The sequence below is a fragment of the Pygocentrus nattereri genome, chromosome 3, assembly GCF_015220715.1.
Source record: "Pygocentrus nattereri isolate fPygNat1 chromosome 3, fPygNat1.pri, whole genome shotgun sequence".
NCBI classification, from domain to species: Eukaryota; Metazoa; Chordata; class Actinopteri; order Characiformes; family Serrasalmidae; genus Pygocentrus; species Pygocentrus nattereri.
In genome coordinates this window covers 49,114,700-49,137,168 of record NC_051213.1, presented here as the reverse complement: position 1 = coordinate 49,137,168, position 22,469 = coordinate 49,114,700, and the positions used below count along the sequence as shown (strand labels likewise).

Genomic DNA, 22,469 nt, shown 5'->3' with positions numbered 1-22,469 from the left:
ATTCCAATCTAAACCGGTATGAGGTCCATCCAACCAGGACTGTGTCAGAGGGGACGGGACCTGAGTTCTACACACACTTCAGGGTGTGTCTTAAAATCAACTATCAGTTACACTATTAGCCATAACATTAAAACCACCTCCTACTTTTCACACATTATCAGCTCCACTGACCACATGGTTTCACACTGGTTACAGACTGTAGTCCATCTGTTTCTCTGATACTCTGTTACCCTGTTCTTCAGTGGTCAGGACCCCCATGGACCCTCACAGAGCAGGTACTATTTGGGTGGTGGGTCTTTGACGAGGTGGTGGTGTGTTAGTGTGTGTTGCGCTGGTCTGAGTGGATCAGACGCAGCAGTGCTGCTGGAGTTTTCAAACACCTCAGTGTCGCTGCTGGACTGAGAATTGTCCACCAACCAAAAATATCCAGCCAACAGCGTCCTGTGACCACTGATGAAGGACTAGAGGATGACCAACACAAACCGTGCAGCAGCAGATGAGCTGTCGTCTCTGACTCTACATCTACAAGGTGGACCGACAAGGTAGGAGCGTCTAATAAAAACTCCAGCAGCACTGCTGTGTCTGATCCACTCGCACCTGCGCAACACACACTCAAACACCACCACCACGTCAGTGTTACTGCAGTGCTGAGAATGACCCACCACCCAAACAGTACCTGCTCTGTGATGGTCCATGGGGGTCCTGACCACTGAAGAACAGGGTAACAGAGTATCAGAGAAACAGATGGACTACTTTCAGATTCTTCTTGTCAGAAACGCCCATAAAGGTGACGTGCGGCGTCTGAAGTTCTGTGTGTGAGGTTGTGTGTTTGTGTGTGTTCAGGTACAGAATCTCGGCTGCTATGTGGTCAGACATCTGGAGCTGAGTGTGAGTTTACCCGCCGTGGCTTCAGGAGACAGAGTCTTCTCCTCGGTGGTGGAAGCTTTCTCTCACAACGTGAGTGTCCAGCTGTGTGTGAGGACCTTCATTCCACTCTGCCTGTGTCCTCAGTGCTGCTGAGAAGTTTACAGTCCCTGGTTTGAATAATACAGAATCCGTCTGGATTAAAGTATTAAAGATTAAAGTATGAAACGATTCTGTAATGATTCTAAAACAAGTTCTAATAAAACTAATGTCCAGAATGAAGTTCTAGTAAAATTAATACCCGGAATAAATGTTTAATAAAATTAATATCCAGAATGAAGTTCTAGTAAAATTAATAACCGGAATAAATGTTTAATAAAATTAATATCCAGAATGAAGTTCTAGTAAAATTAATATCCAGAATACATTTTTTATAAAATTCATATCCAGAAAGAAGTTCTACTAAATTAATATCCAGAATGAAATTCTAGTAACCTTAATATCCAGAATAATTTTAAAATAAAATTTATATCCAGAATGAAGTTCTAGTAGAATACATTGTTAATAAAATTAATATCCATAATGAAGTTCTATTAAAATTAATATCCAGAATATTTTTTTATAAAATTAATACCCAGAATGAAGTTCTAGTAAATATCCAGAATAAATGTTTAATAAAATTAATACCCAGAATGTAGGTCTACTAAATTAATATCCAGAATGAAGTTCTATTAAAATTAATATCCAGAATGGAGTTCTAGTAACCTTAATATCCAGAATAATTTTTAAATAAAATTTATATCCAGAATGTTCTAGTAGAATACATTTTTAATAAATTAATATCCAGAATGAAGTTCTAGAAACCTTAATATCCAGAATAAATTGTAATAAAATTAATATCCAGAATTAAGTTCTAGTAGAATAATTTTTAATAAAATTAATATCCAGAATACATTTGTAATAAATTAATATCCAGAACAAAGCTCTAATGGAATTAATATCTAGAATGAGATTGTAATAAAATGATCATCTACAGTGTAGTTCTAATAACATTAATATCCAGAATGAATTTTTAATAAAATTAATGTCCAGAATGCCTCCTATTTTAAAAACAGGCAATGTTGAGGTAAATACTTTGAGGAGAAATGACTTTGAATAATTCTCAGGTCATTATTTATCATTTACTGTTTGTTGTTTCCAAAACAACGTTGTGGTGTTTGTTTTATAATATTGCAGCTTGTTTATGTGTTTAGGCCTCAGGCGTGAACTGCAGTGTGAGGAGTGACCTGGCTCAGCTGAAAGCTGCTCAGAGAGACGTGCGTCCACTGCATCCTGAGGACATGAAGAAGAACGAGATGCTGGTGAGAAACATCTGCTCATTCCAAATATTATCACAATATGCTTTTCTTTCATCGATACTGTGCAGTGGACTGTGTGACACATTATTATACTGATTAAAAATGATATATATAATTATATTTTTAAATTATATACATATAGACACCGATCAGGCATAACATGACCACCTCTGGATCAGCTGCATGACCGTAACGTTCCACCTCCTCGTTTCTACGCTCACTGTCCACTTTATCAGCTCCACTGACCGTTCAGTTCCCCTCTGTAGTTCTACAGTTACAGACTGTAGTCCATCTGTTTCTCTGATACTCTGTTACCCTGTTCTTCAGTGGTCAGGACCCCCATGGACCCTCACAGAGCAGGTACTGTTTGGGTGGTGGGTCATTCCCCACACTGCAGTAACTGTAGAACTACAAAGTGGAACTATACGGTCAGTGGAGCTGATAAAATGGACAGTGAATGTAGAAACAGGAAGGTGGTCAACAAAGAGTTACGCCTGTGTGTGTGTGTGTGTGTGTGTGTGTGTGTGTGTGTGTGTGTGTGTGTGCGCGTGTGTGTGTGTGTGTGTGTGCATGTGTGTGTGTGTGTGTGTGTGTGTGTGTGTGTGTGTGCATGTGTGTGTGTGTGTGTGCACACTACTTATAGTATAACTTCAGTGTGGGTGGGTTGGCTAAGCTGCTGAATAGGTGGATGAATGTAAATGCACTGGTACTTGTGACATCACAAAAACAGCCCATTGAAAAGCTGCCTGATTTCCATACATGGACTGTTTTTGACACATAAAAACATACAAACATCATAACTGGACCTCAGAGAATTATTAAATACAAAAGAAATGTAATACTGGTCATTTAAGCGGTTGTAGTAACATTTAAAGACCGTCCATACGGGTTTCTGTCCAGAACTGCAGCACAGCGTGGTGCGTGGAGGTGGTCTGTGAAATCCAGCAGCTTCTGAAAGGACAGACGGCCTTTATCCGCATCACCAGAAGAGTGCATGACAACTTCTTCAGACAGGTGAGGCGCACACACACACACACACACACACACACTCCTTATTGCTCAGCTAAAGATGAAAACCACCCTCTTTGGTCAGCTGGTGGTCATTATCTCTCCATAAACGTTCAGTACACATACGTCAGGCTTTCTGCTGAGTGCTGTGTAGTGCAGGCTGACCCTCCTGTGTCTGTGTGTGTATATCAGGCTAAGTTCAAAGCTGTGATGATAGTGGGCTCCTATCATCTGTCTGCACGGGAGTCCAGTCTGGTCACACTGGGGAATGCTGCCCTCTGGAGGGAGGTGAGAAAACTGCAGGAATATGAGGCCTCAAACAGGACTATGGTTAATGGGATACTTTGAAATGAAGTCTGAAATTTTGTCACCAACACCGATGCTGATTTTAAGAAGCTAGAAATGATGATAACCGATATAATTTAATATGATAAGAAAATGTAAATAGCATCAGTTAAAACAAGCCACTTATTAACCCTTAAGGTAATTTTTTTGATTTTTGCATGGACAGTATTCTTATATTCGCCTTTAAAGGCTCTTGCATACAACGTGATACCCATATATTATATATGAAAATGTTCAGAACAGTCTCAGCTCTCTTTACTGAGGCCCTTCTGACCTGGATCGCTGTGTGCGGAGATAATTGGGCCCTAAATCTGAAAAACTGAAATCCGATTTTAGAAATTCTTAGTATCTCTTATGAAAACAGCTTTACGGATGTAGACGAGTTGTTTTGGTGCATGAAATGTGTTCACTAAAGTCTTTAGTAGTGGAATGAACGAGTAAAATAGGAGATGAATGTTCTCCTCATCACTACTTTCCAAACCCGCTGCAGCAGCTTCAGCAGCTCTAAACTTTCTGACGCCGTTTCACACGAGTCTCTGATGTGGACTGAATGAAGAATGAAGGGTTTCCGGCGTGACGGTCAGTCCTTAGTGATCTCCTGAGAGTTTCATCGGTCCGTTTCACACAGAATGTAGATGGACACAATCGACTTGGACTCACCTTAGACATTCAACTCAGAGACTTAAGTCACGACTCGCGCTCTCACCTCAGAGACTCGACTCAGACTTTCATCTCAGAGACTCCAGAGTCAACTTGGACACAAACCTCAGAGACTCAAGACTCAACTCAGATCCTCACCTCAGAGACTAAACTTGGACTCTCACCTCAAAGACTCGAGACTCGACTGGGACTCTCACCTCAGAGACTCATCTCAGAAAGTCACGTCACAGACTCAAGATTCCACTGGACTCTACCCTTAGAGACTCGCCTTGGACTCTCACATCAGAGAGTCAAGACTCGACTCGGACATGAACCTCAGAAACTCAAGATTCGACTCTGACTTGAACCTCAGAGCTTCAAGTCTTGACTTAGACTCTCACCTCAGAGATGTAGACAGACACACAAATCCAGCAGCTCCAAACGGTGAGAGGCAGATAATGTTCATCTCAGCCCCTCTTCATAGGCTCATAACTCCAGATTTGAGTCTCGTATGATCTCATGATGCGATGGAACAGAAAGGGCGTCTCTACTGATTCAGGAAGGGTTTGAACTGGATTTCTGAGCTGGATCATCACAAAGACACAGATATAGAAACAGAGACTTTGATGCACGTGCATGTGTGTGTGTGTGTGTGTGTGTGTGTGTGTGTGTGTAGACGGTGTTGGAGGTGTTGAAGGGTCGCTCTATTCCCATCTCTCTCTGGATCCTGATCGGCAGCATCATCGGAGGTTTGCTTCTGCTGGCACTCATCATCTTCGTCCTTTGGAAGGTACAAAACATCAGACACTTCTGTAACACTTTAGTCGTGTTTAAGGTTCTTTGAGTGTTCATGGTTCTATATAGAACCATTTCTTACCTAACAGAGTTAGCTTAACAGAGACGATAGCTCATTTGGGTGGTGGGTCATTCTCAGCACTGCAGTAACACTGACGTGGTGGTGGTGTGTTAGTGTGTGTTGTGCTGGTGTGAGTGGATCAGACACAGCAGTGCTGCTGGAGTTTTTAAACACTGTGTCCACTCACTGTCCACTCTATTACACACTCCTACCTCGTCGGTCCACCTTGCAGATGTAAGTCAGAGACGACAGCTCATCTGCTGCTGCACAGTTTGGGGTCCATGGGGGTCCTGACCACTGAAGAACAGGGTAACAGAGTATCAGAGAAACAGATGGACTACAGTCTGTAACTGTAGAACTACAGAGTGGAACTATACGGTCAGTGGAGCTGATAAAGTGGACAATGAGCGTAGAAACAAGGAGGTGGTCCGAATGTTATGCCCACCTCTACTGTCACTTTAATTTCACCGATTTCTCTTCATTTGCTCTACAGCTGGGCTTTTTCACGAGGAAACAGAGGACGGACAAGGACGAAAACCACGACGACTGATTCTGCCCACCAGCACTGACGTTTCTGCGGTGGAGATCTGAGAGTGCAAGTTTAAACAAATGACCCCTTCCCTTCCTCTGGGAGCAGGACTTTAATCCATTATAGCTGCCCTCCGTCACTGAGAGAACCACGTTCCACTCACTCTGACGTTACCAAGGTACTTTGGGCTCTAGCAAGCCGGAGTGTGTTGTGCTCGCTCAGGACCTCGTTTTAGCTCTGTGGAGAAGTCCAATGGACTTGGGCAAGTTTCCCAGGGCGCTGCGATGAATGACCTCAATGTAGCTTCGGCGACGGTACTGCCAACGTTAGGCTATATTTGGATTGCGGGGAGGAGGGTGGGGTAGGAACTCAGAGCAGTGAAATGCACTATGCATAAGAGTCAAGAGTATAATTCACGGCAGTCAGATACGCTTTATTTATCTCCGAACAGATACCAGTTTTTTTCCCGCTCATTTCTAAGGTCTGTAAATTGTTTCGTATTATGGAGCTGATGTTGAATAAAGTTTTGTAAGTTGTTTCACAAACACGACGTTCTTTCTCAATTAAATAGCCCACCATATCCAGTCCAGCCCCGAATTCATCAAGTTTTTATTCATAATCCACTCCTCTGCATTTTTCATGGGCCAGCATGGTGGCACATTGGGGAGCGAGAATGGTCTGGGTTCGATTCCCCGGCCGGGTAACCATCGTCCTTTCTCTGTGGAGTCTGCATGTTCTCCTTGTGTCCAGGTAGGTTTCCGCCCACAGCCCAAAGACGTGCAGCCAGGCCAGTTGAAAATGCTAAATTGCCCCTATGTGTGAATGTATGTGTGTATCTGCCCTGTGATGGACTGGCGGACGGTCCAAGGTGTTTCCTACCTTCCCCTCAGTGACCGCTGGATAGGCTGGCACCCCTGCGACCCAGGAGGATAACCGTCTTAGATTGTGTGTGTAAATTTGCTTATATTAAAAACATATCGCTGTCCCTCACTTTCCCCTATGCAGCGATGCACTGCGAAAAACAGCACCAGTAGCCATTAAGAAGCCTGAATTTTGGGTGATGATTCAGGGCATCCGTATGTCTGTGTGTCTGGACGGACGGCCGTCCAGGGTGTTTCCTGCCTTCTGCCCAAAGACTACTAACTCCAGCAACCCCTGACACCCAGGAGGATAAGTGGCTTAGATTGTGAGTGTGTATATAAACATGCAGATTTATTTTTAACTAACGTTGTGGATTACATGCGCATGTAATAGTGTCGTTTTAATATTTACATGCATGTCAGAGACATACTGATGACAGAGACATACAAAGATGGAAACATTTCCTTTGGGAATAGTTTTATATTTATTTATTTAAAAAAAAAACAGAAAATGTAGGCCTCACTCTCTCCTATGTAGCGATGCACTGCGAGAAACAGCAGTAGCAGTCACTAAGACGTGAAATTTGGGTGCTGATTCGGGACGCTCAGTCAGCTAACTAGGCGTGTGTGTACGTCTGGGTGTTTTTCACAAGCAATAAAATAACCAGCACTATAATAATCTTTAAAAAAAGTGCACACGATTCATCTTTAATAAATCCCTAAACAAATACACTCATAACCAAACGTTCTTCCCACGTCCACACACGCTCGTACAGCACCGTCCAGACGCAGAATGACCTAAATAAAAGATCCGCTGTGGCTTCAACGAGAAGACGAAGTAGAACTGATGTAAGACTCCAGCAGGAATATAGTCTCATCCACCTGGTTCTCGCTCGAGTCCAACCTGCCGCCAGAAAACAGAGAGAGTTGCTTGTTAAGGTCACGACTCCACAGCGCCCAGCGTCTCTTTAGTGCTCTGTGTGTTTGGACTGGTATTGTTAATGTGATGTCGCACTATGGGGTGTACAAAATGCACTGATTATGAATATTCAGTACCGCATCTGGTCATTTTTTCAGCTAAAATTAAATTCCGGGGCTATTTTCATACGTTAAATTAAAAAAGGGTTGTGGTTAAATTAAAAAAGGGTCACTCTAAACACACCGCCTTGGCAGAGTTCCACCAGGAATTCGCTGTGTAACTTTAGCCTATTTTTAAACACATAAAAACACAAGCACAGCTGCTTCCCTAATACAGGTGGAGACATTTGCACATATATGCACACGGAATATATGTTTTTAATATTTACATACATGTCAAAGATATACCAAAATATATTTAAAATCACATGGGGGGCGACAACATATGGAAATATATTTCCTGTGCATATGGGAAAAATGTGTCCTTCACTCTCCCCAACGTAGAGATGCAGCATGAGAAATATGGGTGGAGGCAGATAGTCTAACAAAACAGAGGCATAAAAGTTGACATTTGCCACCAAAGTCCATTTATGCCAACTTTACTCTGTTGGACTGAATATAATTACAAGGTATAAATGTTAACACAGTAAATTTTTGTAAAATAGTGCGTAGAGAGACCGAACTGTCCTACCGTGAACATCACCACCTGCTTTATCTTCAGTGCTCTGTGTTAGCAGCGCTGCTCAGTGTCTCAGCATGTTTGCTCAGTACTCGGTTATTCTGAATGAACCAGCTTTATTGACGGAGCGTCTGTAAAGGCTTTGTTTCACATACAGAGCGTTTCATACAGTGTGAGTTTATAAATCGTAGCCTTGTCTGAACACGATGGTCTATTCAAACGTACAGTGAGTGACCAAAGAACATGCGTCAGCCTCGGATGTGATTCCTGCTGTCGCTGTGCTGCTGCTGAAAGTGACAGATGAGGATCAAAACTATGAAACCTACTTTACTCACAGATGTACAGAAGAGCTTTTCTGAGCTGCTCTTCTCCACTGCAGCGCTGCTCGATCCAAGATCACTAATGTAGCATAGCTAGCTAATGTACTTCATTCACAATCAGATAGATTAAATGATTTAACTGTTAAGGTACATTTGCACCAACAACTACTTCATTCCAAGTAGGTACTCAGTATGGTATCGGACTCTGTACCTGCGAGTACTAAAAAATATGTACTCCTACTGGGTCTAAAAAATGGTATCGATGCATCCCCAGAATTAATGCTATCCAGTGGTACGGTACTTGTTGATGTGATGGCGCAGGGCCTCCAGCTGCTGCCTCTCTGGCGGCGTGATCATCTCCTCCACTTCAGTCAGCTGAGCAGCGTCCGCTCCACTGGCCTGCAGCGACGCCAGGATCGCTTCTATTCGCTGAGATTTCTCCAAATGACGTCTGCAATCAACCACCAATGAATTTAGAGCAGAGAAAGGAAAACAAGGAGGGACACAATGTTGCAAGGCACAGCATTTTCCCTGTTCCAAGACCTGATTCAACACCACATTAGATCTCCGACTGCAAAGTATTTCTGCCTTTCGGAGAGGAATCAGGAGTGATGGAGCAGGGAAACTACTGCTTTACCCTCCAGCACCCAACTTCCACTGTACTAGCATTAAAAGAGTGTCAGGAACTCACTTGTTCTCTTTGGTCTCAAACAGTCTCCTCTCTATCAGGTTCCCCACCGCCTGTGAAAGAGTTCCACACAAACACTGCTGGACTGGGTTGCACCAGGTTTGCATAAGTTTATACTTAATTTTGGGCATAAAGTCTTTACTATAAACTTGGCTCAACTAGTTTGTTTCAAACTATACTTTTAGTTTAATTTGATTGCACCGCAAATCTGTAAGTCGTGTCTTAATTACCAACCACTAACTCCTGCGTACGCTGCTTTAGCATGACAACCTACTGAGGAAAAAAATCTCCAAGACAGAAGAGAACGATGTGTACAAGTTAAACCAAATAAAACTAATTATCTACAGCCACTGTCCGATTATTCGGATTATTTCACTGAGAAACCAAACACGCAGCTTTACAAAACGCAGCCTCAGGTTAGCAGTTTGGGCTTCTGCGTCTCATTGAGCTGGAGCTGGTGGTGTTTAGCTACATGCTTGTAGTTTAAATCAGGGCGATGATTAGAGCTGTGAGCAGAGTTTTTAGCTTAGTAACCAAAAAAAGTCCTGTTTTTGGTCTTTTTCGTGTTTTCTATGTTGTTTCTAATAGTTTCTCCAACACTTACACCTGATGAGAGGGCTGTAAATATTCAGTACCTACTGAGCTCAATGTTAAAACTAGTTTGTAGTATAGCTTGTAGATCTGATGTAGTAATGATAAGAGCTGAACTTAAACCTAGCCTAGGCTTGATCTTACGCACAGTGGGTGCAACGGACCACAGATCTATCAGGTGTCATATATGTGAGAGTGGAGTGGGTGTCTGTAGTACCTTGTAGCAGTTCTGCAGCAGCAGTCTTGCAGTGGGCAGCTGGTTAACAGTGTAGAGGTAGAAGGTGCGGGAGGGGGCGTAGTCGGGGGTCTTCGGGATTTCCTAGAGAAAGCGAAACAGAAGTATAAAAGTTCATTTGAGCTGTTCGTTTCAACAACACATCCAAAGTAACAGAGTCAATTCTATTCCCAATTCTGTTCAACGAGTGAGTCCAATGTCTGACTTCTACTCGCCAATGGCCTCAGAACAAGAAGCAAGAAGGTTATATATTTTTATAGAAACGAGAAATTTTCTGGTGCTCAATTTGGTTCAGTTGGGCTCGTGAATCACTGATTGATTCACCGTAAAAAACCTACTCCAAATAATGATTCGTTCACGAAGTGGGCAGCGCCACACGGAAGGACAGACGATCTTCACATATGCAGCTTTGCATTTCCAATTTGCATCCCACATGTAATGAAGATAATTTATTAAAGACAAATATAAAGTATGGATGGTCCTTGTCTTTGGACAACACTTATATTGTTGTTGTTCAAATTACACTTAACTAACTTCCACTCAAGGTTAGTTTTCTCCTTCTGTAAGGTTTGGAGAAGTGAGATTTTGAAGGTATGCATGTTTGTGGCAGTTAGTTTGTGATTTTGCTACCTGTAACTGGACGAGGTTTTCGGACAGCAGTGTGTACAGCATGTCTTTGGCCTCCTTTGCTGGAATCATGGCGAAATCCTCCACCTGCTTCTGCTCTAGATGCCGTTTCCGCAACAGCAGGCGGAAGATCCGGGCCGACCGTGAACCGAATCTGACCCCAAAGGGAACCAAATATGGTTACAAACCCAAAACGTTCACCGGTGAACATTAAACAAAGCAGAAAGTGACCGCACTGACCTTTCCTGAACCACAGACTCCAGCGTGGCTCTGGCCAGGTTGGCCAACGCTCGGTGCAAATCTCAACACACACTTAAGGATCAACATTACGAGTATGAACCACTCTTACGTTTTAGCTTTCGACCAGACTCATTAGACTTACTCAAAAAAAAGACAGAGCCTTAAAGCCTCTATAATGTTCATATGATCCACACAGTCGCTCTGACAGACTGTAATACACTACAGGAAGCGTAGGGGGCGATACAGCTTCTACTGTTTCATTTAAAAAGCTCTATAATGTTCATATGATCCACACAGTCGCTCTGACAGAGTGTAATACACTACAGGAAGCGTAGGGGGCGATACAGCTTCTACTGTTTCATTTAAAAAGCTCTATAATGTTCATATGATCCACACAGTCGCTCTGAGAGACTGTAATACACTACAGGAAGCGTAGGGGGCGATACGGCTTCTACTGTTTCGTTTAAAAAGCTCTATAATGTTCATATGATCCACACAGTCGCTCTGACAGACTGTAATACACTACAGGAAGCGTAGGGGGCGATACGGCTTCTACTGTTTCATTTAAAAAGCTCTATAATGTTCATATGATCCACACAGTCGCTCTGACAGACTGTAATACACTACAGGAAGCGTAGGGGGCGACACGGCTTCTACTGTTTCATTTAAAAAGCTCTATAATGTTCATATGATCCACACAGTCGCTCTGACAGACTGTAATACACTACAGGAAGCGTAGGGGGCGACACGGCTTCTACTGTTTCATTTAAAAAGCTCTATAATGTTCATATGATCCACACAGTCGCTCTGACAGACTGTAATACACTACAGGAAGCGTAGGGGGCGATACGGCTTCTACTGTTTCATTTAAAAAGCTCTATAATGTTCATATGATCCACACAGTCGCTCTGACAGACTGTAATACACTACAGGAAGCGTAGGGGGCGACACGGCTTCTACTGTTTCATTTAAAAAGCTCTATAATGTTCATATGATCCACACAGTCGCTCTGACAGACTGTAATACACTACAGGAAGCGTAGGGGGCGATACGGCTTCTACTGTTTCATTTAAAAAGCTCTATAATGTTCATATGATCCACACGGTCGCTCTGACAGACTGTAATACACTACAGGAAGCGTAGGGGGCGATACGGCTTCTACTGTTTCATTTAAAAAGCTCTATAATGTTCATATGATCCACACGGTCGCTCTGACAGACTGTAATACACTACAGGAAGCGTAGGGGGCGACACGGCTTCTACTGTTTCATTTAAAAAGCTCTATAATGTTCATATGATCCACACAGTCGCTCTGACAGACTGTAATACACTACAGGAAGCGTAGGGGGCGATACGGCTTCTACTGTTTCATTTAAAAAGCTCTATAATGTTCATATGATCCACACAGTCGCTCTGACAGACTGTAATACACTACAGGAAGCGTAGGGGGCGATACGGCTTCTACTGTTTCATTTAAAAAGCTCTATAATGTTCATATGATCCACACAGTCGCTCTGACAGACTGTAATACACTACAGGAAGCGTAGGGGGCGATACGGCTTCTACTGTTTCATTTAAAAAGCTCTATAATGTTCATATGATCCACACAGTCGCTCTGACAGACTGTAATACACTACAGGAAGCGTAGGGGGCGATACGGCTTCTACTGTTTCATTTAAAAAGCTCTATAATGTTCATATGATCCACACAGTCGCTCTGACAGACTGTAATACACTACAGGAAGCGTAGGGGGCGATACGGCTTCTACTGTTTCATTTAAAAAGCTCTATAATGTTCATATGATCCACACGGTCGCTCTGACAGACTGTAATACACTACAGGAAGCGTAGGGGGCGACACGGCTTCTACTGTTTCATTTAAAAAGCTCTATAATGTTCATATGATCCACACAGTCGCTCTGACAGACTGTAATACACTACAGGAAGCGTAGGGGGCGATACGGCTTCTACTGTTTCATTTAAAAAGCTCTATAATGTTCATATGATCCACACAGTCGCTCTGACAGACTGTAATACACTACAGGAAGCGTAGGGGGCGATACGGCTTCTACTGTTTCATTTAAAAAGCTCTATAATGTTCATATGATCCACACAGTCGCTCTGACAGACTGTAATACACTACAGGAAGTGTAGGGGGCGATACGGCTTCTACTGTATCATTTAAAAAGCTCTATAATGTTCATATGATCCACACAGTCGCTCTGACAGACTGTAATACACTACAGGAAGCGTAGGGGGCGATACGGCTTCTACTGTTTCATTTAAAAAGCTCTATAATGTTCATATGATCCACACAGTCGCTCTGACAGACTGTAATACACTACAGGAAGCGTAGGGGGCGATACGGCTTCTACTGTTTCATTTAAAAAGCTCTATAATGTTCATATGATCCACACAGTCGCTCTGACAGACTGTAATACACTACAGGAAGCGTAGGGGGCGATACGGCTTCTACTGTTTCATTTAAAAAGCTCTATAATGTTCATATGATCTACACAGTCGCTCTGACAGACTGTAATACACTACAGGAAGCGTAGGGGGCGATACGGCTTCTACTGTTTCATTTAAAAAGCTCTATAATGTTCATATGATCCACACAGTCGCTCTGACAGACTGTAATACACTACAGGAAGCGTAGGGGGCGATACGGCTTCTACTGTTTCATTTAAAAAGCTCTATAATGTTCATATGATCCACACAGTCGCTCTGACAGACTGTAATACACTACAGGAAGCGTAGGGGGCGATACGGCTTCTACTGTTTCATTTAAAAAGCTCTATAATGTTCATATGATCCACACAGTCGCTCTGACAGACTGTAATACACTACAGGAAGCGTAGGGGGCGATACGGCTTCTACTGTTTCATTTAAAAAGCTCTATAATGTTCATATGATCCACACAGTCGCTCTGACAGACTGTAATACACTACAGGAAGCGTAGGGGGCGATACGGCTTCTACTGTTTCATTTAAAAAGCTCTATAATGTTCATATGATCCACACAGTCGCTCTGACAGACTGTAATACACTACAGGAAGCGTAGGGGGCGATACGGCTTCTACTGTTTCATTTAAAAAGCTCTATAATGTTCATATGATCCACACAGTCACTCTGACAGACTGTAATACACTACAGGAAGCATAGGGGGCGATACAGCTTCTACTGTTTCATTTAAAAAGCTCTATAATGTTCATATGATCCACACAGTCGCTCTGACAGACTGTAATACACTACAGGAAGCGTAGGGGGCGATACGGCTTCTACTGTTTCATTTAAAAAGCTCTATAATGTTCATATGATCCACACAGTCGCTCTGACAGACTGTAATACACTACAGGAAGCGTAGGGGGCGATACGGCTTCTACTGTTTCATTTAAAAAGCTCTATAATGTTCATATGATCCACACAGTCGCTCTGACAGACTGTAATACACTACAGGAAGCGTAGGGGGCGATACGGCTTCTACTGTTTCATTTAAAAAGCTCTATAATGTTCATATGATCCACACAGTCACTCTGACAGACTGTAATACACTACAGGAAGCGTAGGGGGCGATACGGCTTCTACTGTTTCATTTAAAAAGCTCTATAATGTTCATATGATCCACACAGTCGCTCTGACAGACTGTAATACACTACAGGAAGCGTAGGGGGCGATACGGCTTCTACTGTTTCATTTAAAAAGCTCTATAATGTTCATATGATCCACACAGTCGCTCTGACAGACTGTAATACACTACAGGAAGCGTAGGGGGCGATACGGCTTCTACTGTTTCATTTAAAAAGCTCTATAATGTTCATATGATCCACACAGTCGCTCTGACAGACTGTAATACACTACAGGAAGCGTAGGGGGCGATATGGCTTCTACTGTTTCATTTAAAAAGCTCTATAATGTTCATATGATCCACACAGTCGCTCTGACAGACTGTAATACACTACAGGAAGCGTAGGGGGCGATACGGCTTCTACTGTTTCATTTTAAAAGCTCTATAATGTTCATATGATCCACATAGTCTACATTTCTTTTTAGGCGTAGGAAAGAGATGTTTGTGATGGAGAGGATACTGACGACATACATTCCTCCTCCGCTGTCACCGGTCTTACTCACAAACTCCATCTGAGAGAAAAACACACACAGAAAGGTGTATATAATATATATATATACCTCGTGTGGGTTCTCTGGTGGTTCTGGATGGTAAATAAAGTGTCTATATCTGTGTTGTAGTCATGGCGACGCCTGGTTCCCATCACCACCACTGTAATACACTAAACTAATTAAACTGTAGACACTTAAAAACAAGGGTTCAAAGGGTTCTTTAGTAAAGAAAATGGTTCTACATAGAACCATGAACATTCAAAGCACGATTAAAGGGTTCTTTGCATCATGAAATGGTGCAATAATATTTTATTGCAATAAAATGTCCATATTTATGTTGTAGTCACGATGACCCCTGGTTCCTATCACCACCACTGTAAAGACATATGAATGTTGATGAATGAAGGTTCTATATAGAAACATTTTCTTTACTAAAGAACCCGTGTAGAACCATTGTTTTTTTTAAACTGTGTAGTATATTTAGACATTAAACCGTAATGATACTGATTATGATCAGAATTGATTACAATTGATTCTAATATTTTACAGCTTTTTACAGCTTTTTGAGCTGCTGCCCTCAGATCAATGCATTTCTTACCACCTCTCTAATCTGTATGTGTGATTTCAGGCAGATTTTTACCGGATCGTCCACCAGCAGAGTGAGATACTGGTCCAGAATGGGTCTGCCGATGTTGTAGCTGGCAGGCAGAGCTCGAAAGATCTGACAGAAAATAAAACACGACCATAAACACAAACCCCACAGAACAAAACCGCACCACTCATGAAAAACAACACCAAGATACAATAATAATGCACGTCTGCGTGTCCGTGCTCACCTCGTTAGCTGAGAGCGCCTGTGTGTACGTAGCGTTGGCCGGTGTGGTCACTTCACTCAGCCGCAGCATGGTCCTCACGATTTCACTGCTCGTCTACGGCGAGAGGGGGAAAAACAAGAGATGTGCCCAAAGCCAAGACATTCAGGTTACGATTCTCCTATCTCGACAGTTCACAGCGGTTTAGGTCAGAGACTCAAATCCATCATTAATGTGATGAACCGGCTCCTGAACTGACCCTCATGAGCTCCTCCTGCTCAGTGACGTCACGTGACTGAATCACCGCATCATCCGCACAAACTAACGAGCAGAACGAGCTTCGCTGAGAAGATCATTAACTCTGATCAGCTCTCAGCTTCGTTATTAGAGCCAGACGGAGGAGAAAAAGGTGAGACGAGCTGCTTTTCCACCGTTTACAGGCTTTAACGTCTGTTCGGCGCTGTTGCCACGGTAACGCTGAATGATGATGGAAAAAAAAAAAAAGCACATGAATTCCGATCGGAGCGTCACATTAAAGTCGCATGGCCACAAACCGGATACGTATCCGATCCAGGAGCACATATGAAAGGCTACGTTCACATTACCAGGTTAAAGCGGCACAAATCCGATTTTCCGTCCTAATGTGACTCAGAGTCCGAGTCACTTTCACTGAGCGCCATACGCCACTCACAGCTGAAACACCGATATGAGCGGATACTCGGTCATGAACACGGTTAGGGTCACATTACTGGGCTAAAGAGGCTCTAATGTGACTCAGATCTGATGTTTTCAGGGCTGTGTGGACACGAGTCAGTCTGAGTCACTTCAGCTACGTTCACATTACAAGCCTTTCTGCTGAAATCCGATCTGACATGATGATTCCGCAGTGAAGAGAAAGACGCTTCTGAGAGGCTGAAGAGCGAGTGTTCAGCTGGACTTCACCTGGTCCAGTTTGGAGGCCACAGCACTGATGATGGCCTGATGTCTGAAATGTAGATGAAACCGCTCAAAATTCACCTGCCAATAAATCCCCTCATCACCACACACCTGCAGAGAGAGAGAGAGGAGGAGAAGAGAGAGTGAGGGGGGGAAAGAGACAGGAAAATAGCAAGAAAGATGGAGCGAGAGAGAGAAGTGTATGAGAGAGAGCGAGAGAAAAAGAAGAGTGAGAGGAAGGGGAGAGACAGAAGGAGAGAAAGAAAAAGAAAGAAAAAAGCGAAGGCAGAGACAGAGCAAAGGAGTAAAGAGAAAGAAAGAAAAAGAGTGAGAGGAAGAGGAAGAGAGAGAGAGGAAAGAGAGAGGGAGACACAAAGAGAGAAGGGAAAGGGAAAGATAGATAGAAGGGGCGAGAGAGACAGTTGAAAGAGAAAGATGGAGAGGAAAGAGGGTCAAAGAGAGAGAGAAAGACAGATGGGGAGAAAGAGAGAAAAAGAAAAGGTGGAGAGAGAGAGAGAGAGAGAGAGAGAGAGAGAGAGAGAGAGAGAGAGAGAGAGAGAGAGAGAGGAAAGAGAAAGAGGTAGAGGACAGAGGGATGAAGAGAGGAGAGAGAGAAGGGAGGAAAGAGAGGAGAGGAGAGAGAGAGTTGGTATGTAATGCCTGAAGACTGCTTTATCTATGCTGTGTGTGTGTATGTGAGGTTCTGACCGCTGCACTGTCCACTTTGGCCTTCTTTGTTCCTCTTTCTTCTGCATCACCGTCTTCACTTGACCGCCTGCGTTTCCCCCGACCTGAGAGAGCAGATCAAACAGCGTCACACACCAAACACAGCAGCCTTCGGCCCATCGGCAGCTCCTGGCTGAAGCCCCCACGGCTGCGGTCATTTTCATATGCAGCTTTTAAATGGCGAGTGTGTCCGGGGGTCCTAACCAGGGGGTGGAACGGGACCCGACCAAATTGAGAGGAAAACTGGAAAAAATCCATCTAAAAAGGTCTGCAGAGAAAACCTTCCAGGACAAAGAGGTGAAGGTCAAAAACACTTTTTAATGAGAAGTGGACAAAAGTGGACTGGAGGTTATTTTACACAGAGACCAGCCAGACAGAGCTGTTTGGTACGTCATCAACTCCGTATGGAAGCCAATCCGAGAGCTAATAGTCTCATCGCTCGGACTAAACACCTAAACCTGGAAGCCATAAAAGACCACGGATCATCCAGATGCCACTTCCAGGAGTACAGACAGGAAATCACGGCTGCCGTGTGTGTCAGTGCTGTAAGTGTGAGAGACTGACCGGTGAGGTGGATCTGGGGTATTTTATAGCAGTCCGGGAAGTTCTCTGGTTGAACAGGAGGAGCAGCAGCAGGAGCAGGAGATTCCGAAACTGCTGAAGATGTTCTTCCTGCTGCTCCTGCATTGTCCATCAGGGGGCAGCGCTGCAGGAAATGAGTCTCTACCAAGCGGGTGAAGGCAGCGATGACCTCACTGTACTCCATACTCTGACCATCTGGGAGCAGGGATAGAAAAATACAAGCAAAAGTGCTTTATTAGTGCTTCCACTCGCTGGCCACTTTATTAGAAACGCTCACCCCGTGCTTCCGCTCGCTGGCCGCTTTATTAGAAACGCTCACCCCGTGCTTCCGCTCGCTGGCCACTTTATTAGAAACGCTCACCCCGTGCTTCCGCTCGCTGGCCACTTTATTAGAAACGCTCACCCCGTGCTTCCGCTCGCTGGCCGCTTTATTAGAAACGCTCACCCCGTGCTTCCGCTCGCTGGCCACTTTATTAGAAACGCTCACCCCGTGCTTCCGCTCGCTGGCCGCTTTATTAGAAACGCTCACCCCGTGCTTCCGCTCGCTGGCCACTTTATTAGAAACGCTCACCCCGTGCTTCCGCTCGCTGGCCGCTTTATTAGAAACGCTCACCCCGTGCTTCCGCTCGCTGGGCACTTTATTAGAAACGCTCACCCCGTGCTTCCGCTCGCTGGCCGCTTTATTAGAAACGCTCACCCCGTGCTTCCGCTCGCTGGCCGCTTTATTAGAAACGCTCACCCCGTGCTTCCGCTCGCTGGCCGCTTTATTAGAAACGCTCACCCCGTGCTTCCGCTCGCTGGCCACTTTATTAGAAACGCTCACCCCGTGCTTCCGCTCGCTGGCCACTTTATTAGAAACGCTCACCCCGTGCTTCCGCTCGCTGGCCACTTTATTAGAAACGCTCACCCCGTGCTTCCGCTCGCTGGCCGCTTTATTAGAAACGCTCACCCCGTGCTTCCGCTCTCTGGCCACTTTATTAGAAACGCTCACCCCGTGCTTCCGCTCGCTGGCCGCTTTATTAGAAACGCTCACCCCGTGCTTCCGCTCGCTGGCCACTTTATTAGAAACGCTCACCCCGTGCTTCCGCTCGCTGGCCACTTTATTAGAAACGCTCACCCCGTGCTTCCGCTCGCTGGCCACTTTATTAGAAACGCTCACCCCGTGCTTCCGCTCGCTGGCCACTTTATTAGAAATGCTCACCTATTGCTTCCACTAACTGGCCGCTTTATTAGAAACACCAAGTCAGAGTGAAACTACCTGCCCAAACACCCAAAAGAATACAAAAATGTACCGTAAAGCAATATAATAACTTATTATTCAGTACATTAACCGTACTCTGCAGTCCTGCTGCACTGTATGATGCCGTCCTCTACACTCACCCTCCATGCTGTGGGTCAGCCTGTCCGCCACAGTCTTGACTGTACTGCTCATGGTCATCTGACCCCTCTGCAGTATCTCCTCGATCACCAGCTCTCCGGTGTCCCCGTACAGACTCTTGGCAGTGTAGATGTATCGCGGGTAGCGCAGCATGTAGAGAATTCGCTCGCTATTAACTGTGTACTCCACCGGACCCCCGGGACCCCGCCGGCCCGGACCGAACACGCACATACTGTGCTGAGCCAGCACACACAGAGACTTCTTCACCTAGCAGAGAGCAGGATAAAGAGATAGTTCAGCTAAATATGTAGTTTTCCGCAGTTACCGTAAACGCAGTCGATCAGCCGCATAGCATTTCTAGTTTTTCCCTGGAGCTGCGAGGCTAATGCAGCTAGCAAGTTCACCCTAAGTCCAGCTATACAGTCAGTGGAGCTGACAAGATGGACAGTGAGTGTAGAAACAGGGAGGTGGAACGTTACGGTCGTGCAGCTGATCCAGAAAAACTAGACTTGCCTCGTCTTGTTTGCTCTACGGCTGATCGACTACGACTGGAATAAGGGAGAAGGTTCTACAGCAGATGTGTGGGAAGGGGGGAGGCGTGTGGGGGGGAAAGGTAGGAGCTAAAAACAGTACCAGGTCGAGCTGGATGCCGGTTTGATGAGCTAAAGCTCGCAGGTTTAGAGCTCCACTCCTCAGGAGCTCCGTCCCAACCTTCTCCACCACCTCCCCAAAGTGCTCCTGCAGCAGCAGCCCGCACAAACGCACCTCCTGCACCGTCATCTAACAGAGGGGGCATAAAAGACACACTCACTAACCAGCAGGCTGTAGCTCCTGAGGCCTGGAGCCCAACTCAGGAAGAACACAACCACATTTCATCTTCATAAAGCATCTATAACAGTAAAAAGCAGTGTTAGTGTTACTGCTAACTAGAGTAATAACTGCTTCATGTTCTTCATATCTATGTAGTTTCCTTCACTAGTAGGCAGAGGTGGACGAAGTCGAGACCCCCAGGGTAAAATATTCCTCCAGTAAAAGTAGAAGTTCCTCCCTTTAGACCTCCACTGGAGTAAAAGTACTAAAGTATTTACCTTCAAATGTACTTAAGTATAAAGTAAAAGTACTAAAAGAGGAATTCTGGCTCTGATGTCCTGTTATCATTTTTATAACCAGACTGGCTTCATGAACTCATTTCAGGTGAAAGTCCTCCAGCGTCTCTCTTGGTAAACCAGTCTTTTAATAGAAGGTCATTAATTAGTGACGCTGACGTCTATTAAAATGATCAGAAGCACAAAACACTGAAGGTAAACAGTTTCCATCAGGGAGAACCGAGTGGCTCTGAAATCACTTTTTACACACAAGCAAAGTTTCAGTTTCAGATTTATTTACAACTTAGTTCCAAGTTTAAGTTGAATAAAAACTGGCTTTAAACTCAGGATCACAGATGAGCTCCTTTACTATGTTGATCTGTAGGCGTCTGTTCATAAACATAAACCAGCCCAAACTCATTTACTATAAAATGAAATGGTGTTTGTAGAAATTCAGAAAAAAGCCGCGTCAGTCTCGACTGCATATGTGGACATATTTCTATATTGAGCTCTATTTACACAAAGTTAGGTTAGTTCATCATTTATGTTGAACAGACTCTCCCAAAGTTTTACGCTGCTGCGCTGACGTTGAACCGCGTGCTGCACTGGGTCGGTATGACCAACAGGTCAAAACCAGCTCTAAACAAAGTGACCGCTGGGCCCTGATTGGTGCTCTGGCTTTGCGCTTCTTTCGTTTTGATATGTTACGTTTTTATACACACAAAAACCAAAAGGAACGACAGATTTCTCAAAATGTAGGAGGAAAAAGTCGGATATTAGACTCTGAAATGTAGTGGAGTGAAAGGAAAAAGTCCCCAGAACGGAGAAACTTCAGTACAGATACACCAAAAATACTAAAGTACAGAAACCAATTACATTTACTCAGGTACTCAGTTACTGTCCACCACTGGTAAAAGTGATATTTTTGATGGAAGAAAAGAACCAGAAAGGTTCCACATCCATCAGAAGGCCGACCCTGGTTTGGTCCGATTGGTCAGCCCTGACCGGTCTATGCGAGATACTTCTGATTTTATAAACAATCAACACAATAAAACCGATTAACAGTCACAAAACTTGCCTGGAAGTAGAACAAATGTTAAAAAAAGATTTAAAAACATTAAAAACGTGCTGCATACGGTCCTAGATAAGCACCAAATCAGCAGAACCCAGAACCATCTTCAGAAAGGTCCTACAAGCATCAGTCTGAAGAACCCTTTTATCCATCCGAATGCATCTTTCATAACAAGGTTCTTCAAAGGCTCCTTAGTAAAAGGAATGGTTCTATTTAGAGCCATGAGTTCAATACAGAACCATTTCATGCTTCAATGGTTCTCTGCGTGGGGGCAGACTGTGTCCTATGGATGCACCAAAAGGGGTTCTTCTTCTGCTCTGCTGCCAAGATTGTATTCAACAGAAGAACCCCTTTCAAAAAGGTTCAACACAGGGGCTCACAACACGTTCTCCATCAATCTGAAGAACCATCTCGCCATGCAAAGAACCATGGTTCTGTGTGGAACCAAGGAACCCTTAGAGAGACATGTCAAAGGAGGGCTATGGACACTTTCCCAGTCCACCTGCACGCTGTCTTAGTTCTCAGACCGCCTTTAAAGGATTATACAGTTACCTATCTAGAACAGCTGGCGTGCTGAGCTGTTTACAGAGGCATGGCAGAGCCGGTTCGGTTAGCTGTTAGCTTCCCAATGTCAGGCACACTGGATTTTAACACTCCCTCCGCATTCAGGCAAAACCACGCAGGGGCTTACGAACCTCTAAAGGCCAGAGCTTCGCCTCCCCCGTGCTGTCTGTAGGCTTGCAGGCTTAATAACACAGATAAATGAGAGTTTCCAGCTGCTAACTCGCAGCTCTCACATGGCTTCCCCACAACGCCAGTGAATCGTTTCCCTTGAACCGGTTCTTTCCCCAGCGAATCAGTCGAACCGATTCACATCATCAACTGAATCGAGTCCAGCATTTTCGATCCATGCTATGAAAGCGTCGCGTGTTAAAGGAGGACTCGTGATCTAATAGATGACGCGTGAACGACGTCATTTAGAGCGGTTTGGTGTGAAATGCGCC

At 44.3% G+C, this 22,469-nt stretch overlaps 2 protein-coding genes across 4 annotated transcripts in view; one reads left to right on the top strand and one right to left on the bottom strand.

Annotated features, from left to right (window-relative positions):
• Positions 1–6,144, top strand: part of itga10 (integrin, alpha 10) — an 81,335-nt gene extending 75,191 nt beyond the window's left edge. For both annotated transcript variants that reach the window (XM_037536719.1, XM_037536720.1), the window contains exons 25-31: positions 1–83; positions 844–957; positions 2,118–2,225; positions 3,123–3,236; positions 3,423–3,518; positions 4,891–5,004; positions 5,564–6,144. The exon at positions 1–83 is cut by the window's left edge and continues 2 nt beyond it. In XM_037536719.1, the coding sequence (XP_037392616.1) occupies positions 1–83; positions 844–957; positions 2,118–2,225; positions 3,123–3,236; positions 3,423–3,518; positions 4,891–5,004; positions 5,564–5,620 (686 nt within the window). In that variant the 3' untranslated portion in view covers positions 5,621–6,144. The remainder of the gene's footprint in view (positions 84–843; positions 958–2,117; positions 2,226–3,122; positions 3,237–3,422; positions 3,519–4,890; positions 5,005–5,563) is intronic.
• A 991-nt stretch (positions 6,145–7,135) lies between these two features.
• On the bottom strand, positions 7,136–22,469 carry polr3c (polymerase (RNA) III (DNA directed) polypeptide C). 2 transcript variants are annotated; one of them, XM_017714565.2, is made up of 15 exons: positions 22,161–22,469; positions 19,942–20,088; positions 19,311–19,575; positions 17,913–18,125; positions 17,331–17,413; positions 16,629–16,733; positions 15,711–15,803; positions 15,515–15,595; positions 14,844–14,895; positions 10,758–10,818; positions 10,521–10,671; positions 9,873–9,974; positions 9,068–9,117; positions 8,678–8,827; positions 7,136–7,363 (listed from the first exon to the last, which is right to left on the bottom strand). In XM_017714565.2, the coding sequence occupies exons 2-15, from the start codon at positions 20,086–20,088 to the stop codon at positions 7,282–7,284; spliced, it is 1,635 nt and encodes a 544-aa protein (XP_017570054.1). In that variant the 5' UTR covers positions 22,161–22,469; the 3' UTR covers positions 7,136–7,281. The 2 variants fall into 2 exon arrangements, with proteins under 2 accessions (XP_017570054.1, XP_017570055.1); XM_017714566.2 differs by lacking the exon at positions 22,161–22,469 and adding an exon at positions 22,018–22,140.

What these genes read in the sequence shown, in the direction of transcription:
- polr3c (XM_017714565.2), bottom strand. Translation starts at nt 20,088, where the DNA reads ATGACGGTGCAGGAGGTGCGTTTGTGCGGGCTGCTGCTGCAGGAGCAC. An exon ending in CCAAAGTGGACAGTGCAGCG is followed by an intron (nt 16,734 to 17,330) that starts GTCAGAACCTCA and finishes CTCTCTCTGCAG; the next exon opens with GTGTGTGGTGATGAGGGGAT. An exon ending in TGGCCTCCAAACTGGACCAG is followed by an intron (nt 15,804 to 16,628) that starts GTGAAGTCCAGC and finishes CTCTCGCCGTAG; the next exon opens with ACGAGCAGTGAAATCGTGAG.